General features: G+C 33.0%; 1 protein-coding gene across 5 annotated transcripts in view; it reads left to right on the top strand.

Annotated features, from left to right (window-relative positions):
- The window catches only part of LOC145268270 (EH domain-binding protein 1-like), a 725,308-nt gene that overhangs the window by 482,574 nt on the left and 220,949 nt on the right, over window positions 1-21,785 (top strand). For all 5 annotated transcript variants that reach the window (XM_080123631.1, XM_080123633.1, XM_080123634.1 and 2 more), the window contains one exon: window positions 5,075-5,148. In XM_080123631.1, the coding sequence (XP_079979757.1) occupies window positions 5,075-5,148 (74 nt within the window). The remainder of the gene's footprint in view (window positions 1-5,074; window positions 5,149-21,785) is intronic.

Below are 21,785 nucleotides of genomic sequence, written 5' to 3' on the forward strand. Positions count from 1 at the left end.
GAGAATTAGCTTTATAATAATAAATACGAAATCTGCATTAATTGAAATATATTTAAGTGTATTTTACGACCCAAGGCCAGGCGCCTCCTGCTAGTAATAGATATAATAGAATTTAATGAATAAAATAAATCATCATTTTTTTATTATTATTATTATTATTATTATTATTATTATTATTATTATTATTATTATTATTATTATTATTATTATTGGGAATGTGTTTCTGTTGAGATTGTACAATTAAAAAGTAAAAAAAAAAAATTGTTTTGTAAATATCAAACCATAAGTTGATCAAATATATTTTTTTTCTCACAGTTCATTCAATCTCTGTAAGAGAAATGGTAACATGATACTTTCTAAGAACTTCTCAGACATAAGCTATTCTTGGACAAATCTCCATCCCCAGTGTCTCTTTCCCTAACAAAATGTCAAAAAAAAAAAAAAAATGGCCGTCATGAATATTAATTAAGCCTGCAGAATTTTATGTTTTTTTTTTCTTTTATCTGTTCTTCACTTTCCGCCATTTTGTTTTTATCAGGCATGCATTTTTCCCATTGCAACAGTACTCACATGTTTCCTCCTCCTCCTCCTCCTCTTCCTCCTCCACCTCCTTTGCGCTTCCATGTTTACCAAATAGCCTCTCTTGCTTCAAGCCAATGTCCGACTTGTGATACAGAATTTACTCTAAAGCTTAAGTTGATCCAACAGTCCAATATTTCCTCAGCTGTCTTATTTGTGCTGCAAATTTGAAACTTGTATTCATTCGCCCATTTTCTCTTTCTTCCTTTTTCTTCTAGTCTTCTATAAGAGTTTTTTTTTCTTCTTCAATTTTGGATCCATTTTTTTTTTTTTTTTGTCTTTCTGTGAACCATTAACAGATGTTCCTTGACCTTTTTTCTTTTTTTTTTTTTATTGACATGTATGCAGTGGTCTACACTACATCAAAATATTCCCAGAGAAAAAAAAAAAAAATCATCCCCTTCGTCACCCTTTCCATCTTATGGAACCCAGCCTCAACGCACACCTTATATCTATTTATTTATTGGGGATGAAATTTTTTTTTTTTTTTTTTTTTTTTTTAAGTCTTTTTTGTTTTTGTATTTCTTTTATTCTTGGAGATTGTTCTTTGGATTTTTAATTCCTTGTTTTTTTTTTGTTTTTTTTTACGTTTCTATATTTTAAAACAAAATATAATTGATTATTGTCTCTTCTCGGAGAAAACAGCTTCTTTTAATTATCAATTTAATTTAACAAGCTCTTTGGTTTGGCTTAACATTCACAGGTAACATGAATTAGAATGAATACATTGAGAACATTGCCAAAGCTGCTGCAAAGAAGGTGAACCCCCTCTACTGCGCTCAAGTTACTCACACTTGAGAGTGTCCTATACCTCTAAAAGTCCACCATTCTGCCATATATGGAGTACTGTTGCCACATCTAAGCAGGTGTATCTGCCACTAGTCTCTTTCTCTCATAGACAGGATTTTAAAAAAACGTAAAAATAAAAATGAGCTGCCAATGTAAAAGGTCCCTCGCAAGCAACCAAACTCCAATCTCTTTCCTATCACCGAAATGTTGCATCCTTGTGCCTGTTGTACAAGTATTTTAATGAAATGTGCTCTGACGATCCCAAAGCAATGTACCCTCTTGACGTAAATACCCCTGACAAACCCAACAAACAGCAAAATCCCACCCGTACACTGTAGAGATCCCTAGGTGCTGGAAAACCATCTACTGAAATAGTTTCCGCTCACAAACTGCTAGACTTTGGACTTCTCTCTTAGGTCTCTGCTTCCTTGACTGTACTGACATGCAGAAGTTCAAATGTAATTTCAACAGACATCTTGTTGTTCAACTCTCTATGTAGTATCCATGGAAATTTTATCTCAATTAATAGTCCTTTACACAAAAGTGGCACTGTGCCTTGTTAACCCCCCCCCCCCCAAAAAAAAACCCAAAAAACAAAATCAAAACAAAAAAAAACTTGAAGAGTATAAGAAGGCTATAGCAATGCAGGGAACCGGGTGTTAAAATGATGTGATGTATGGACAAAAGATTATTTTCTTAATTTAACGCATTTTAAGGTAACTGAAACCTGCATTTAGTTGGGTCCTGTTCATAATGGTGAATTTTGTTTCCTAGAAAAATGCCTTCACCAGGGGAAAAAACACTTATTTTCCCAAAAGCATTGTGCAAAAGACCTGACCAAAAAGACAATATAAAAGAACTAAAGAGCATATCATGCTACTTTTCCTAGAAGCAATACTGTTCTGAAGCAGCACTAACCTTAGGCAAATTGAACCGGCCTCCTCCTAAGAAGGAAGTTTCATGGGAATATGGAATTTACAAGTGACCTCCAGTTGCATGTATATCTTGGTCAAGTGAGATGACAACATTAGTTTCTTACAGTTATTACAGGAGGGTGTTGATGTCTGTCTACATACAGCACCTGATATTCCCAAATGGTCACCCATTTGGTACTGACCTGACTAAAAGTTGCTTAACTTTGATGATCTAACTAGAACTGGTGTGCCAACATGATTATGCCACATATCCTAGAAGCAGTGGGTCTAGATTGAAGAATTTAAAAGATATGACAAATAATAATTTTAAAAAATCAATAACATTATGAAAGTTTATAAAAAACAAGTTTATATTTTGAAAGCAACCGCATAGAATGAATTTATTATATATGAATAAATATTTTGAAGATATTAAGAACATGAAACATTGATAGTTTTACTTATATTTTGATTATTAATTTGTGTGTATGGGAGGGGATATATATTCAGAAAGTACTTATGAGATGCCTTTAATAAGTTCCCAGTAGTGATGAGACGATTCCAATATTTTTCCCTGATTCTGATACAATTACCGATTCCGATTCCAATTCTTTATAAATCTGTAATTATTTAACTATATGATTGTTATTTCCCCCAACTTTTGTAAAAACACATGTTAAAAATGCAGATATTTTCCGAAACGTCAAAATACACTTGTGGAGGATGAACTATCGATTTTAACTTTACTGATATTTCAAATTTAATAAATATTTATTATTTTATCATTATTACCAGCAATGGAAGATTTTGGTTTAAACAAAATCAAATAAAAAAAAGGACAATTAAAAGAATCGTTTTGGTATTGGAAAATAGAGATTAATTTTTCTGATTCCAATACCTCCAAATCTTCCGATTTTTTCTGATTCCCAATTCCGATTAATTGTCCTAACACTAGTTTCCAGACTTTTTTGTACAGGTATTTAAAATTGTCATATATTATTGAAAATTCATTATGTTATTTCTATACATCTTATGAGATGACACTGACCAATTTTTATGATTTTAGGTTTAAATTACCAGCTACAGCAGGAATTGGAATACACGCTACTAAAGACTGATTGTCATAGTTGGTGAATTTCAAAAATGCAATCTGGACTTGAGGACATTTTAGAAGAACGATATGCAATAAAATTCTGTTTTAAACTTGGAAAAAATGCCATAGAAACGTATGAAATGCTTCAGACTGCTTTTAACCATCTTGCATGGATCATTAGTTTTGAGTGACATAAGGGATTCAAGGAAGGCAGGGTATCTGTGAGGGATGGTGAGAGATGTGGGAGGAGTAAGGAAGTCAGAACACTAAAGTTGATTAGCCAAATAAAGAGTTTCATGGATAAGGACCGCCATGTGTCTATAGAAATTGTCAGTGTGGGAACTCTATACACAATTATTTGTGAGGAGCTGAAGATGCAGAAGATTTGTGCAAGGTTTATCTCAAGAGTGCTCGGAGAAGAGCAGAAAGAAAGACATTGTCATGAACATCAAGACAGTTCGTCACCCTCCCTAGTCCAAACTTTGCTCCCTGTGACTTTTGGTTATTCCTTAAGCTTAAAGAAAACCTTAGAGGCTGTCCTTATGGGACAATTGAGGAGATGAAAGAGGCTGTGACGAGGGTCATGTAAATGCCCACGCAAGAAGACTTCCATGGAGCCTTCCGGAAGTTATTGGAATGGTATGACAAGTGCATTGCAGCCGGAGGAGATTACTTTAAAGATTACTAGAGTTTCATGTGTATACTATCAATAAAAGTGCCCATACAAAAAAAGTCTGGAAACTTATTGAAGGCACCTCGTATGTTATAAAATAGACAGATGCCATTGTGTCTGAGATGGGTATATTTGTTAATGACATCGTGTTCTACTTTCCACATCTGGGTAAAATGGAACACAGATATATAAAGGAATGACTGAATCTTTAGAAAATGACATTGAGTCTGTATATAATGGGTACATAAATGGATAGTAACATCTAATGCTAAAAGAAAACTCCTTTCCTTCAACGATTATTAAAAAAAACACTTTTATACTGATATCCATGACTAATAGTTCCTCAGAAATAATTCACTTGGAAAGAAAGTTATTAAAATTACCATAAAAGGGTTGATATTAGTGTTGGGATTAATTCGAATCAAAATTGGGAATCAGAAAAATCTGAATTTTGGGAGGGTATCGGAATCGGAAAATTTGTGCATATTTTCAAATGCAAAAAACGATTCTTACAATTTTTTTTTTTTTTTTTTAAAAACCTTAATTTTCCATTCTACTAATCATAAAATGATAAATATTTATGATTTTAAATTATTAGTGAAACTAAAATCTATAGACCCCCCCCTCCTCTCTCTCACGCCCCCGCGCGCACACACACACACACACACACACACACACACACACACACGAAAGTGTATTTTTTTTTTTTTTTTACATTTGTGAAAATATATGTATGTACATATTGGGTTTTGTGGTAATCTGAAATAAATAAAATAACTCTATAACTAATTATATAAAGGTTTTAAAAATAGTTAGTATTTGTATCAGAATTGAACATTCAGGACAGAATCGGTGTAATTTATTAGAATTAAGAATAATATTGCAATCATGACGTCACTAGTTAAGATACTGTAAAGTAAAACTGGTGACCAACCAACATTGTTAATGCACTTAACACAATTTGTTATTCTGTAATTGGATGAGATTTTAATTTATTCCATATATATGTTTCTTTTTTTTCAATAGGGAAAAGGAAGATGATTTAGAAAGAAAGTTTGAGCTGTTAACACGAGAACTTCGTATAATGATGGACATTGATGGTAAGTAGGAAATATGAACATGCACGTTGATTTTTATATTTCCCTCTAATTTTTACAGTATTATGTTCCACTTCAGCCGGTCCTGGATATGATTTTAAACTATATCCGATGGTGAGGCCCCAGCTTGCGGGCTTTGCGGAGTGTGGAGCCACCCTTTAATTGCCATTGCTCCCAGGTCCACTCTGACCCGGAGTGGTAGTACCTGTTAGGGTCCCAACTATGGGTTAAATAGAAACCGACTGGAAAACAACAAATATATTCTATTAAAAAAATTTTCTTCGAAATCGTTGGATTCGGCATTAAATAACCTGAAAAGGGTTGATATGCCATAAAACAAAAACAACCAACCAACCAATGTATTGCGTTGCATCTTTTACTTAGATTTTAGACATTGCTCTGTGGATACAAAATTGAGCATGTGATTAAAAGATATGTTTATTATGCCACTTTTTATGTATATATATATATATATATATATATATATATATATATATAAAAATTCGTAAAATATGTTTTTTCAATTATATTTAACTTTTTGCTTAGCTCAATGCATGTTAAATATAACCATAGAGCATATATAAAATGTTGAATAAAACCTGTCCAGCTTTACAATATGAACCAAGATGGCCGCGGGAACAATCACACAATGTTAAGTCTTCTATGAATTTTCTTGCATTTTTCTGTTTTCCGACATTATATTGTCATGCATATTTTTTTTTTTGCAAAACAAAGAATTTCTATTTTTTTTTGTAAGGAGTATATTGCACAAAAAGAGTCAGTATTGACATAATAATCGATTATTTCTGCATAACAAAACAGATCTGTAAAAAATGTATCAAAATTTTAACATGCTGGAGAAGCTGTTTTGCATGAAAAATAAATATTTGGATCTTGGAATATACTGTTATTCCTTAACACACACACACACATGCTTTTATATCTATTTTAATATAAACAAATAACACAAAGTTCTTTTTAGATAGCTCAATAGTGCAATAATACTGCGATAATTTTTTTTAAAAATTAGTTTTTGTATGCTTTTTTGCACTGATGAACAGTTGTATGCAGGTTTTGTAAATGAAACCTAACGTTTTAAAATGACAAACAAAAAAAGTGAATTTCTATTCCTTGTAAAGCTGTGAATTATGAAAAGATATAAATGAATATATATATATATATATATATATATATATATATATATATATATGTTCAAGGTTAAAAATATCCAAAAGTAAAAACCATTGAATTTCACAAGTTGTTGATGGTGTTCAATAAAAAGGAGCAAGATATTATTTTATTCAATTTAGGTAAACAAGATTACCATTAGTCACGACAATAAATTTACTATTTTAGTCTAAAGACTTCATCAGGTGACAAAAGCAGCCTCTGCTCTTAGTCTAGGCATGATCTTTGATGAAAATGAAAACCAAATATGAAAAATAGAAAGGGGGGGGGAAGAAAGGAGAAACATATCTATATAATTATAAAACTCAAATGATCTTGTAACGATGTATGTAACCCACTTTCTGGTTTACGACAACCGATTGCGCATGCGCACATAACCTGCGCACTGAAATATTAACATTATTATTTTGAAATTATTATTTAACATTGGAAGAGTGGGGTTTAAAACAACTTAAACGTAATACAAAAATGAACGATGTAAAAAAAAAAAAAAATAGCAGACAGTATTAACAATTGTTTATTTGGATAATTTAAACGCAAAAAAAAAACAAAAACCAATTGGGACGCTGAAATATTAACGTTATTATTTCAAAATTATTATTTAACATGGGAAGGGTGGGGTTTAAAATAACTTAAATGTAATACAGAAATGAACGATGTAAAAAAAAAAGAAAAAAAAAAAAGGCAGATTTATCAAAATTTGAATGTAACTATAATAAGTATTATGGTATCTGTTCAGTGCACATTTACCTATAAGTATGGCCAACCACTTATAATTCAGTAACTGTAATTTTTTTCCCAAAAATAATCAATTATAATAAACAGAACGACTCATAGAAATCTATCTATATTCTTTTTTTTATTTTAATATACTTTCATAGAAATGTTTCTGTTATGTCACAAAAAACTATTTTCTTTACGTCGCACGTGTCACGCTCATACATGAATTCCATAGCTAATATAACATACTGACCCAACGGGTCACGGGTAGTCTAGTACATATATATATATATATATATATATATATAAGCATCAGAAAAGTCTCTATGCAGATCGATCTACGTTTTGATGATGCTACTATTTCATTAAGGGGTTCCATAATTGAATGATTAAATAATTATTGAACCCCTGATGAGACGGTTAATGTTGTCGAAATGTAGATTGATCTGTATTGGGATTTTTTTGATGTTTATATAATTATACTTACAAAGGCTCTACATATGTATTGAGCACTTTTGAAAAAAAACATTGTTAATTTTTTTTTTCTTTCAATACGTTTGAACTTATTTAATTGATGTTGTGTTCCCCATCTTTCTTTTTCACTTTCATTGCTGTTTCCATGCAACCGACTGATGCTGCGAACTCATGTGTATTAGTCTCTGCATTCAAGAGTTTCCCTGCCGTTTTCATTATTGCTATTGTATCTTTTCTGCCATCCCCACTGATTTCAATCTTTCCCATTCTTTTCGGAAGTTCTTCAGGATTGTTACTAGTGCTCCTATTATTATTATTGGTGTTATCTTGATTTTTTTCATCCTCCATATCCCTTCTCTCTTCATGCCAGCTCAGTGAATTTGTTTCACTTCTACGTCACCTTGATACTCACCCTGTTGTCTGCAGTCCACGATTGTTAAGAGTGTTGTAAAATTTATTCTCTCGGTTGTACAAGTTAAGATTTTCCACGTAGTTGGTTAGCAGATTGATGAACTTATTTAACTAAAATAAATATTTATATGAAAGTTTTTTTCATCTGATTTTGAAACTCTAACTGGAACATACCTTATTGGCCTTTGAGATGGGATCAACTGTGATGATAAATGATCAAGTACACCCATTTTCCCACACTTTTGAATCACTTTGTGCCTAATTTCTTGAAATATTAGCAAGGCTCTACAGACAAACTTATCTTTAGTTGACCTTTGACAACAAGATATTTTCGTCTACTAGCTAAATATGATTTTTAGAATATGACATGTTCGTTCTGTGACGAGTATGTACATCATACAGATTTTTCTGTTTTTTTTTTTTTTTAATAAGTGTTATTCTAAATATACAAGAAATTTTATGTTGATACTTGAAAGTCTAAACATTCTGATTTCTTCAGATATTTTTTTAAACAGCCTTCGTTTAAAACAAAAAGAGTATATTGTTCTAATAAACTTTTATTGTTTAAATAATTTAACTTTGTTCGTTTTATATATATATTATAAGTTGAAAAGATATTTTTCCCTCAGTAGTGAGCTTTGGAAAATTGTCAGTGAAAGAAGTACAGTTGCCAAAAGATAAGCGTTTCATTATTTCTAGTCGCCACTTTGGAAAATCACTCGCAAATGGGACTGTTTCACTCGCATTGTAGAGCCCTGATAAGGATGTAACTTTTTAATATTTTGTTCAAATAAACATTTCAGTGTAAAGTGTAGTGTCTGTTCTGTCCAAAGGCAGCACAATAATATTATGGGGGTTTCATTCTTGCTGGATGTCCATGAAACGGAAATATGTTACAAACTTCTACAAGGGTTTTGGAGATAGTCCTTTAGAATCAGATATGTTCTGAAACTGCATTAAGCAGAGTTCTTAAATAGGCTGTAGTTTGAACAAAGGTTGTACGATAATATTGTGCAATCAGCATTCGAAACACAAGTAGTGTTAAGTTGCTAAGTTAGGACATGAACAAGATGGCTGACATGAGGCAATCATCTATGTGAGACTTGATAATTTTTCAAAACTTGAAAATAAAATAATGTACTGACAGAGATCCCCTCAATAAATGTCACAGTGACATTTATTGAGTGGATTTTTAACAGTATTTAAAAAAAAAAAAAATTTTCTTTGAGTTTTGCACGAGTCTTAAGGCCCAAAAGCTGATAGCCTCATATCTGCCATTTTATTGTCATTTTAACTTAAGTATGCAGCACTACTTGCATTTCAAACTTAAAAATAAAAATGCTTTAAAATAAGTTACCCCCCCCCCCCAAAAAAAAAAAAAAAAAAAAACTTGTCCAGGTATGTAGAATAGTATCTTGCCTTTGGTAACATTTATTTGTTATGCATTTCTTTTTTGACCTGTTTTTTGTTTTGCTGTCAATAGTAAAAAAAAAAAGTCCAATTTTTCATGATTGATTTAAAAAATTTTTTTTTTTTACTTGTTTTCATTACATAAAATTAATGTAAAACAAATGATTTTTTTTTTTTCCAAGTGATATATTTTCTGTGGTCAGTCGGTCAGTCGTTTTCACTGACGTATAAAAATCATCAGTTTTTTTTTTTCTTCCTTATTTGTTCTCACTTCCCTCCCTTCCCCTTTCATTCAAACGTTTATTCTTTTTGACAACAACTGCTTTTGTCACAGATTGTAGTAATTCACTCTTGAGATATTATGGCTAAAGAACTATAAAATTCTTGACCATTAGTGACTTGCATGTTTCGCTTCTGAGTCATCAAAGGGATTAAGTTGCTTTGGCTACGGTGCTTGGCCAGGCTGGAAAATGAATGGTCTTTTGAATATGTTGACCACAGCTGTTCTCTTTGGCTGGCCATTTGCTTCTTGGGCTGGGATACTAGTCAGACCCACTTTGAAAACTGGAAAGGTAAGTGCTGCTTTGATCTTTTGCTTGGAAGCATTGACCACTGCCTGGCATTATTCCCATCTCCTAAATGACAACTTAAACTGAACAGTCTTACAACCTTTATTAACAAATTATATTCACATGTAACAGCTTTTCTTGTAATATCACTTTTTTTTGCTGTTAGGGGAGGGTGAGTGGCACCTATGCTCTTTGCTGCCAAATCGACTGTTAAAAATAACTCTGCAACACTATTATTATCAGTCAAAAGGATTTTATATTAGAATGTTCCAACATTATTTATTGCTCTTGATAAAAAAATAGTTTTTTTTTTTTTTCTAATTATTTCTTGTTTGTAATCTATACACAAATCAGTCAAATTATAAAAGTGGTTTTAATGCTGTGTCTATGCGACTGTCATTATGCACAGGGCTGTGGCGCCAGTATCACTGTCCATTTAAAATCATCCCAATTATAAAAGTGAGTTAACTGAATTTTTTTCTGAATTTTTGAGATGAGGATTGGTTATTCATATTATTTGGATTCATCAAACTACTGTTTTCATCTTGAGTGTGATTTTTCACAGTATTTTGGGTGGATGTAACTTCCAGCCTTCTTCAGGTGTATCTTGTCAAACTCGGGAATGTTTCTGTCCAACTCAGAAATTTGGACGGAATTTCAAATAGAACCCTTTATTTATTTCACAAGAATAGCATGCTCTCATTCTGTCAGCCATGACTGGGTTAAAGTCTTAAGTAATTCGCAATTATATTTTTCAGTCACCCACACTGAGAATTGAACCTTCAACCTTCAGGAGGATATCACTAGTTTGAAGAATCCAAATAACATGGATTAATATTATTTTTATGCGGATATACTTTTGCAAAGGGCTGTGATGCCATTTAAAATTTTTAAAGTCTTTGAATTTCAGTTGCCAATTCTGCAGTCCACTTATCATTTCCCTTTGGAAAAAATTCTTTAGATTTCATTCAAACAAGAAAACTACTTCTGCTTGTCTTCTTTAAAATAAAAATGATAGAAAATGCTTTTTTATAAATTATTTTTTTTTAATTTAATTAATTTTTTTAATTATTTTTTTTACTCTTTTTCTTTTTTTAATCCAAACAAAATAGATTGCCATTTGGAATGCAAGGGAATACATCATCATGTTGAACAGGGGACTGAGGGGAGTCGAGCAACGGGATAGCTGTCTCCATTACATTTAAATTTCATGTCTCCATTACATTTAAATTTCATGTCTCCATTACATTTAAATTTCTGCATGATAGTACAATCAGGGAAGCAAGAAAAACGGAGGAAATTCCAACGTCTAGAGAAGAAAGTATTAGAGTAGAAGGCTTTCCAACATCGAGGGACCTCAACAATGAAAGGGTGGAATTTTGCTGCTTGTAGGGTTAGTCGGGAGTAGGTATGTTAAGGGGGTACAAATACCCCCTTAACATTCATCAGAGTACATTCTATTAAGGTATTCGTAAAACAGGCACAGGAATGCGACATTGTAGCGATGGGATGGAGGTTGGAGCTTGGTAAATTAGCGCCATTGCTCAATATTGCCCAGAGTAGAGTATGTAATAGAATTATATATGCAACATCATATTAACCTTCAGTTCTATGTTACCATTTTTGGTAAATTTATACGTGCCCCAGCATATTATAAACACCCCAACCTCCCATCTAAAGAATGGCTTTCGGAATATCCCCTATCCCTAACCTTGAAAGCCGTTCTTAACATGGGGAGGTTGGAGGTGCTTATACTACTCTGGGGCAGGTCGTAAAAGAATACCCAAGTTTTATTCATAATGCTTATAACTAGATAATTTCATTGCGTAACATGTTAGTTAAGGTCAGAATGTTTTAAATTTCAGGAGTTGAAGTTATGTGTTTAGGATACTGACTGACATTTGCAGTGGCAGCTCCCACTCATGTCCGAGTATTGTGTTCTGTCATGAGTCCTATTTTCACGGTTGATGTTTATGTTGTTTGACATGACTTGTGAGGCCCAATCTATGGTGGAATAGCCAAAGACAGTGTTTACAAGAGAGAGTAGGAGGAGGACGGGGGGGGGGGAGTCATTCACAGTGCTCTCTTCTACTTCATCACCTTGCCTCTTCATTCTCCCTCCTCTTTTCCTTGAAGCCCACAGTACTATCGTGTATTGATCTCCTCCATATTGTTCAATTCTTGGCAATTTTTTCCCATGAGGATGAATTGATGTTGGTAAGTGTCAGTGTGTGCTTTATTTAGTGCTGGCAGTGCTTATTAAGTGCTTCTCATGGTCTAGTCATGATGGCCAGTTTGCAGTATAGGATTTTCTTGGGGAGCCTGGAAGAATCCATCCTCTAGACGTGTCCTGCCCAGCAGAGATGGTGGTGAATGATGATGGCCTCAACATTGCTCAACTGGCCCTGACGGTATTCCAATTATAGTACTAAAAAAACTTCAACCAGAACTAGCACCCATACTTACAAAACTGTTTAAAGGTTGTCTTAAGGAGAATAGCTTCCCATCACCCTGGAAAATTTCATCAGTATGCCCTGTATTTAAGAATTCAGGTGATCCCCTCTCAGTACAGGCCAATAAGTCTTCTGTGCGTCATGAGTAAGTTGCTGGAATCTGTGTTAAATACAGAAGTAATCAGCCATCTCAACAAAAATAACCTTCTTAGTGACACTCAATATGGTTTCCGTTCTGCTAGATCTACAGCAGATGTGCTTACAGTTATATCTCATAGGATTAGCAAATCTCTCGACGGAGGCAATCTTTCTAGGGCAATTGCTCTTGACATATCAAAGGCCTTTGATAGGGTATGACATAAAGGTTTACTTCACAAGATCTCTAGCTATGGTATAGCTGGAAATGTCTTCTCAATTATTAATTTTAATTATTAATTATTATTTTTCTTTCTGATAGGTTCATAAGAGTAGTAGTTGAGGGTCAAAAATCAGAAGCTCACAGTATTAATGCTGGTGTCCCTGAGGGGTCCATCCTGGGCCCAACTCTTTTCCTGATCGACATTAATGATCTTCCAAATCACATCCTTGCATCATTTGTAGACATTTATGCTGATGACACTACCATTTATGGTAGCACATCTGAGACAGTAAATGACCAAGTTCTCTCCGATTCTCTCTCCTCTGATCTTGAGCACATGGTACAATGGGGAAAGGAGTGGCTGATTACTTTTAATGCATCTAAAACCAAGCTTCTCTCTTTACATCATCAATATTCTGATCCACATCTGGCATCAATTAAAATGAATGGCTCTCGTCTTCAGGAGGCCTCAAGTTTTGACAAGCTTCTGGGCTTAACCGTTACTCCTGATCTTAAATGGAACACGTACATCAAATCTGTTTCCAAGGATGCTGGAAAAATGGTGGGATCTTTCTATTGATCCAGTAGATATCTCACTGCTGATGCAATTCTATATCTATATAAGAGCTAGGTACGTCCAAGGATTGAATACTGTTGCCACATCTGGGAAGGATCTGCTAGAAAGAACTTGTCCTGCCTTGATAGATTTCAAAATAGACTTCGTAGCCTCGTAGGAGATGTCCTTTTCTTTTCCCTGCAACCTCTATCTCACAGAAGAGATGTTGCGAGTTTGTCTCTGATGTATCGTTATTTTCATGGAAAGTGTTCGAATGAGCTTCAATCTATGGTCCCCCCTCGCCAAACTTTCACAAGAAACACTCGTCTAGCTGTAAACACTATCAATAATTCCCCCCACTCTTTATCTGTGCCTAAACCTAAACGTAGATTCCATGAACAAAGCTTCTTTCTTAGAACTGCACGCCTGTGGAATTGTCTTCCGTTTTCCTGCTTTCCAGCTGACTACAATATGGCTGTCTTCAAGTCTAACGTAAATAAGTTCTTGATGAGCCGTTCCATATAAGTTAACAAATTTACCGAATTTTCATTACTAACGATTTCTATATTGTCCAATTTCTACTGTACACTCTTTAACCCTTATCCTTGAGTGGCCTCTTGGCCATGATAATGTGGTGATGCCTGTGTTAAAAAAAAAAAAAAAAAAAAAAAAAAAAAGGCTCTGTCCAGCACTTCTGTGTTGGTGGTGTAGCGCTCCCAAGAGATAAAGGAGATTTGCCTTAGTTTCAGTTGCTGAAAGTATTCTAGCATTTTTACCTTGCTTCTGTATAGGGTCTATGTTTTGCTGGCACATGAAAGGGTGGAGAGGACTACTGCCTGGAAGACCATGATTTTGGTAGCCATTTAGCTATTGTCGGCGTGTGGTTTTTGAATATGCGGCAGTTAGGTCAGTTAAAGGTAGAGTGGGCTGCCCTGATTCTATTCTCCACATCCTTTTTGCATGTGGATGTTAATATTAGAATGCTCCCCAGATATGAGAACTGGTCTGCTTGCTCCAGCAGTTGGGCATTGAAAGTGGAGTTTGCAAGTGACAGCCCAAGTGGTAGTTGAACTAATAACCTGGTCTTGGTGTTCAGGGTACATTAGTTCAACACAATCGTAACAACTCCAGTAATTTTAAATTCTTGCTATCTCCCTCTCCATCACTTTCTCTCTCTTTTTCTAAGACCAAGGATTGTTTTGATAATTAAAAATGTTCTTTATACATTCAATGAATGGTTTGAGATTTTGCTGTAAGAATGTTACAACGTCGTCTGCGATATGACTTCATCCCAAGATCTTTCCGTACTGAATTAGAAATAGTAATTTTGGCCACATTCCGCCTTTTTTGCCATTGACTGTGATGGATTTGTTGCAGTGAGCCAGTTTAAGCCACCGAGAAACCTTCTAGTGTGAATTTTATCACTTCTTGAACTGTGAGCCCTCCTTTGGATGTCTTTACTTTCCCTTAAGTTGCCACAACATGATAAACAGTCCTAGGAGCATAGCCCGTATCTCTGATAATGTCAGACGTCTTATGCCTAGCATGGAACAATTCAGCAGTAACAATGGTACACGGACATTCATCTTTTAGTATTTTTAGGTGGCTAATCTAGAACAATGTTAGTGTCTATACTCTAAAGAGTATAGACACTAACATTTCAGATTGATAATGCTGCTTTAAAAAACTTAAATTGCGGATTGAAATTACTGCCAATTTATCGTTTACACTCTGTATTTTGCTTTAGGAATTGATTCTCATAAGAATCCGTGTGGACTATATATAAAAAAAAAGTTTTTTACATTTATAAGTGATATTGTCTGTCTGTTTGTCTGCAGAATGGTCTCTAGCAAACTCCTCTGTCAAATTGGGTCTATAGACTTGAAATTTGATGTATAGGAAATTTCAATCTGTGGAGAAAAGTTTGATTTGGTTTTTAGCCGGTAAAAATAATTGCTAAGGGATCAAATTAAAAAAAAAAAAAAATTTGGAATTTGGCAGATGCTAGTCAACTAAATGTGTTACTTCTACACATATGCATACATTTATGGGTTTAACAGCATTATTTTTGAATGGTAGAAACCGTTTCTCACTCGGACAAACAAATAGACAGACAAGGATAGATAATAATAATTTCAATTTTGATGATTTAATAATAATAAGTTTTTGGTCTAAATTAATTTTAGATTATTATTTAATTAATTTAATAAACTTTAAACTGATAAAAATAAACTGAAATGGTTATATTTTATGTAAAGTAAAAAAAAAAAAATATGGTACACACCCATACAGATTTCAGCAAAATAAAGATTAAATTGCGTCTTGCTTCAAATGAAATAGTCAGCTCCATTTTTAATTATCATTTTAAATAACTAGATAAAATAAAGTTTATGCTTATTTTGTAGCAGTTTTTAAAAAAAATTTATTTATCATTCAATAATACGAAAACAAAACAAAAATAATGCTGGCCCTTTGCACATAAAGGTATTCACTAATAACAAAAAAATAAATTTTAAAGCACATTTAAAAAATTTACACATAATTATATATATATATATATATATATTAAAAATAAAATGAACAAAGATATAATAATCTCTTATTTCAATTTTCATTCCACAAAATATGCTCTGGATATTATTTGAGTTCAGCTGTTTTACACAAATTTTTTAAAACAATTTCCATTACATTTCTTGAGTAAATGAAAAACAAGATGGACACTTTTTTAATTAGATAATTTTTCATGTAAAAATTGGAGAATAGAATTAGAAAACATTTTCTTTAGATAATTTTCTTTTGTTGTTTTTTTTTTTGTTTTGCATGTATACATTTTTTTTAAATAAGTCTTTAAAAAGAAACAAAAATAAAATAAGAATTTGATTGTTTGGTGTATTTTTTAAATTTTGCTGCGTTTTGCCTTTTAAAAATAACATTGCAGTGCATTGTTACTTTTTTTTTGCACAGTTAATTTACAAACTTCAGCATTGTAAAATAGATTCAAAGAACTCCTTTTCATATGAGATTTTTTTCTTTTTTGGCTCTTTTTGATAATAATGCAGCCAAAATTGCATTGAATGATTTTTTTTAAAATTTAAAATCCATTCTTTACTCTATCAAGACTAGAAAAAGAAAAGTGCTCTAAGCAGCACATCCTCAGCTGTGACTCCATCCTAGGACGTATCTGACTCTTATACACATAGGGGATTTCATCAGGATTGAAAACTTTCTAGAGTAGTAGAATGATTCAACCATATTTCCGGTGATTGGTTTTAAAGTCCTTCATTTTAAGTTTGGGATAATAGCTAGTCCTAAAAACTTATCAAAGGAGAGGACTTCTTTTCGGAGTGAGCTGTTCATCTTGACTGGAGAGAAGAGAGGATTCAAGCATTGGCAATGAAAGGAGAGGACATTGGTTTTAGAGGAGTAAAAAGGTAACAAGCCATGTTTTCCACCCCCATTGCATCACATGCTTCAAGTCTGAGGAGAGAGGATAAGAAAGATCTTGATCATCAACGCCCTTTGAAGTTTTGCCATAGGTAGTTGTGTTAGCCACATAGATGTCAGTGAATGATCTCGGAATATGCTTAAGATCATTTATGAAGATCAGGAAGAGAGTTTGTGCTCAGTACAGATCCTTGAAACATATTGGCATTGATGTGCGTTTCAGACTTTTGCCCATAAACGACTACTTTTAAAGATCTGTTAGAAAGGAAATATTTGATGGTTGAGAGGACATTTCCAGATAGCTAACAAATTTATAGAGGAACCCTTTGTGTAAAACCCTATCAAATACCTTTGATACACTGATGCTATGTGATATCACAGTTAACACATCAGCTGTATGTCTTGCAAGAAAAAATCTATATTACTTGTCACTAAGAGGATTATTTTTGCTTCGATGGTTGACAGTTTTTTTTTTTTTAATTTACTAAGCAGGGGGCATACCCAGGCGTAAAATATGTTTAAATATGATATTCTAATTTGTCCAGATTTCGTATATATTATTATAGAGTCATAATTTCAAAAAAAAAAAAAAAAGAAAAAGTATTTTGGTGCCATCAGCTAGAATTGAAACCGAAAACAAAACTGTTGCATTCAAAGCTGGTGAAATTACCACTGTACCAACGTGACGCATATATGAACTGATTAAAAATAAATTAAGATGAATGTACAAAATGTATAACGATTTTTTTCCATTTAGACCCATTAAAAACTATTTTAACTGGTTAAAGAATTATTAAAGAATGGTCCACAAAAAATTCAATCATTTGGGGCCCCCAGTGACGCTCTGCGACTTTTAGTTTCGGAGGAGATGGTTTGAAAATATGGAGACAGACAGATATATAGTTTTTTATATATTAGATTACTAATCCAAGCACTCACTCATAACATAAAGGAGACTGATTGTACTGTACTGAGATGCATACAACTGATCTGCAGTGTTTTTAAATACCGATCAGATCTTTCAAAGTGACAGAAAGCATTTCTGCTTTAAGTAACGATTGAATAGCTCTGTAGGAATAGAAGCTATTTTGAGTTGACGTTTCTGGATTTTTGAGATGAGGATTGGTTATTTGTATTATTATTTATCGGACTACTGTTCTCATCTTGAGTGTGATTTTCACGTTTCGGTTGATATAACCTCCAACCTTCTTCAGGTGTATCTTGTTGAACTTGGGAACTTGTACAGAATTATTTATTTCACAGGGGTAGCATGCTCTTGTTTCGTCAGCCATGGTTGGATAGAGGTCCTAAGTAATTCGCAAATGTATATTTCGGTCACCCACACTGAGGATTGAACCTTCAACCTTCAGAAGAATATCATTTTTACAATTCATTCTTCCCAGTACTTTAACCACTGCGCCACAGGTATTTTCAGTACTATTACCGGAATGTTATTAAACCAGTTGCCCTGTTGGCATCGACGTTCTTGATAAATTTGCTGACTTTCCAGACTATTGTAGTTAGTGCCTATAAACTATCTTGGCCACTGCGGACCATCGTGCACTCATTCAGAACACTGTGTCGTCTCAACTGATTTTGGGTGACTGCCGCCAAAAGTCAAGTTTTCCAAGATAGTCATTTGGATGTTGCTCAGACTTTTTTAGTTTTTGCTTATAGATAGGTAACCCTGATCACAAAGTATGGAATTTGTTGCAAAGTTTTTTGTAAAAAATTTTTTGGCTCTGTTGGATGCTGATGAGAAATAATGGTTGGGATAGAAGTCTTAAATCTGAAAAATTCTAACTTACATCTGAGGATAAGACAATGTCTTGAATGATAAATAAATGAAAATATATATTTGTGCTTGTCATTTTCACAATATTTCAGTCAATATAACCTTCGACCTTCTTCTGGTGTATCTTGTTGAACTTGGGTATCTTTCTATCAAACTCAGGAATCTGAACTTAGAACGGAACCCTTCATTTAATTCACGGGAGTAGCATGCTCTTGTTCCATCAGCCATGACTGGATAGAGGTCCTAAGCAATTTTCATTTTGGTTGCCTGCATTGAGGATTGAACCATCAACCTTCAAAATAATGTAACTTTTACTAAACAGTTTAGCCAACTGTGCCACAGGACCTTGTGGTGCATTCTACCACTGTGAAAGGATCCTGTTTGAAATTCCCTGCGGATTTCCAAATTTGGCAGAAAGATTCCTTATATTTTCGTTGTAAAAACTGATGTAACTGAGAAGCACAATTGATTATTGATAGTGTCATGAAGTGGCCTCTAGTATAGAGTACCATTCTACTGGATCTTTAAATTTTTGCACACTTGAATATTTGTTAAAAAAAAACAAAAAAAAAAAAAAAAAAACAAATTTAAATATATATTTACCTTGGGTGGTTTTCTTTTCCTTCTCGCTGAGTTTTTTTTCGCATTATTTTTTTCATTTGTAGCAACTGTGTGTGAAAAAAAAAAATGCAAAGTATTATTAGATAAATATGATAAAGATGGGGTCCACATAAGTATTTCCATTTATTTATCTTTCAAAGTATCTTGTCCTCATATGTGAGTTTGAATGTACTTCTATGTATTTTCAAGTCAACTTAATTTCCTTCCAAAATCTCTGAGAATCAAAACTTTGTCAATCAGTACCCAGTGGCGCTTTCTGAGATGTTTGATGAAAATGCATATTTTTCTTGTGGAAATTGATAAACACAACGAGAAAATTAAAATGTCTGCTAAAAGATGTGATGCACATATTTTGATTTATTTATCTTTTAAAATAACTTATTGTCATCAGGAATGAGTTAGAATGCTATTCTATGTATTTTCAAATATACTTGACATAATTTGGTTAAAAAAAAAATCCCCTAAAGAAATAAAACATTTATAAGTAAGCTCCCAATAATGCTTCTCAGCTGTGCACGGATTTATGTAAAGAATGTACATAAATCAACTACTTATTTGGATGAATTATATTGTTGCATTTTTGAAATGAGGATTGGTTATTAGTAGAACTAGGACAACATCATATTCTTTCCATTGTTTTGACTCTCAAGTGTGTATCCATTGATATTTTGTATGCTTTTATATAAAGGGATGTGGTTCTCGGTTAATTAACTGTGTCGGATATATACTCGAAGAATATACTGTTGTCATAGCCCTAGTTATTAGTATTATTTGAGTATCTTTCACATCATGTTTCTGTTAATGTAACCTCCGACCTTCTTCAGTTATATCTTGTCGAACTTGGGAATATGCACAGCATTACAAACAGAACACCCATGAATTAAATAAAGGATCATGTTCTAAATTTTGTGCAGTTTCCTGAGTTTGACAGAAAGATTCCCGAGTTCAAAATGATACACCTGAAAAAGGTCGGGGGTTACATCGACTGAAACGTTGTGAAAATGACACCCAAGATGAGAACAGTAGTCTGAAGAATCGAAATAAAACAAATATTTTGATGAAATTGAAAACTTTTATGCAAATTTAATATCAAATTATAATTATGCTGATCGTGTTTGAATTTTGTTCTGTACAAAATGCTTAGTGTTCCCTGCTTAGCGTGTCTTAAGATAGCACACCATGTCATAACGCTCTAATTGCCCGATGAGATCGCCTGAATACTAATATTCCAAATCAGTGAATTGGACGTGAAGAAGAAGCTAGACTATGGCCTCCGTGTTCTCCAGATTTAATTTGCTGGATTTGTTTTTGCATGTCAAAACGAACATGTATTAACAAAAATTAGTAGTTTAACTCCACTCAAGAACGCATACTTTCAACCGTGCTGGACATTACTCATGCTGCAGATTTTTTTTTTTTTTTGCAATACTAAAGACTGATTATTTGCATAGAACTAGTTAATAAAAATTGAATGAAATCAGTTTATCAAGTTTTAATTGTTTATTTAAATTTCTATTTAGTATATTTACAATTCTTATTTGCATATATAAAGAAAACTTAATAAAATCGAACTAAGAATGAAATGAGTTAATCAGGTCTTAATATATATTTTAAGTATATTTACAATTTATTTGCATAGAACTGGTTAATAAAATCGAAGTAAGAATGAAATCAGTTAATCAGGTCTTAATGTATTTTTTTAAGTATATTAATAATTTATTTGCATAGAACTGGTTAATAAAATCAAACTGATCACCAAAATCAGTTATTGAGTGTTATACATGTGAGCCTTCAATTGGTGATTGGTTGCTGAAGGTTGTTGTTCAGAACTGGCTGTTAATCAGCTTAATTGTTTGCAAAACAAAACGTTTTAAGCTGATTAATTGAACCATCCCTAACCAACAATCTTCGACGAGGGGATCATTCTCATACAATTTCTCCGTAGCTCTTCAATGCATTTATTTCCATGACATGCTGTTAATTTTTTTTTTTTTTTTTTTCTAACGTGATACTTCCTACACTATGCCAAGCAGCATATATCATCTTGTGTGTTATTGATCAAAATCATTAAATATGATCAATCTAATTATAGGAGTCACCTGACAACAACAGCAAAAAAAAGAAACAGACCCCCCCCCTCCAAAAAAAAAAAAAATTGATCTCGCGTTGGCTTTTTTGAACTCAACTTTGACTCCTAATTCTTACAAAAAAAAATTTGCCAATTCTTGACTCCAAAGGCACATTTCTGATTTGAGGAATTATTTAAACCATGAATGCTATTTCAACATAACTAAACAAACCGACTAAATAGCTACATCAGTCTCATTTTTTAGTATACGATTTCTCTATTAATGTACTCTTTTATTTCTATTACTAAATAGCGGAGTAAAAAAAAAAAAAGTATTTGGGTGCCATCAGCTAGAATCGAAACCGAAAGTGAAACCATAACATTCAAAGCTATACCAACGTGACACGCATAAAAATTAAAAATTAAAAATATACTAAGATGAATCTACAAAATGTATAACGTTTTTTTTTTTTTCAATTTTAACTCCTTTTTGACTCCTTAAAAACTATTTTAACCGACTAAAAACCCATTGAAGAACGGTCCATAAAAAAGTCCATTCCATCATTTGATACC

The sequence above is a fragment of the Euprymna scolopes genome, chromosome 43, assembly GCF_053919585.1.
Source record: "Euprymna scolopes isolate OS-2025 chromosome 43, ASM5391958v1, whole genome shotgun sequence".
Lineage (NCBI taxonomy): Eukaryota > Metazoa > Mollusca > Cephalopoda > Sepiida > Sepiolidae > Euprymna > Euprymna scolopes.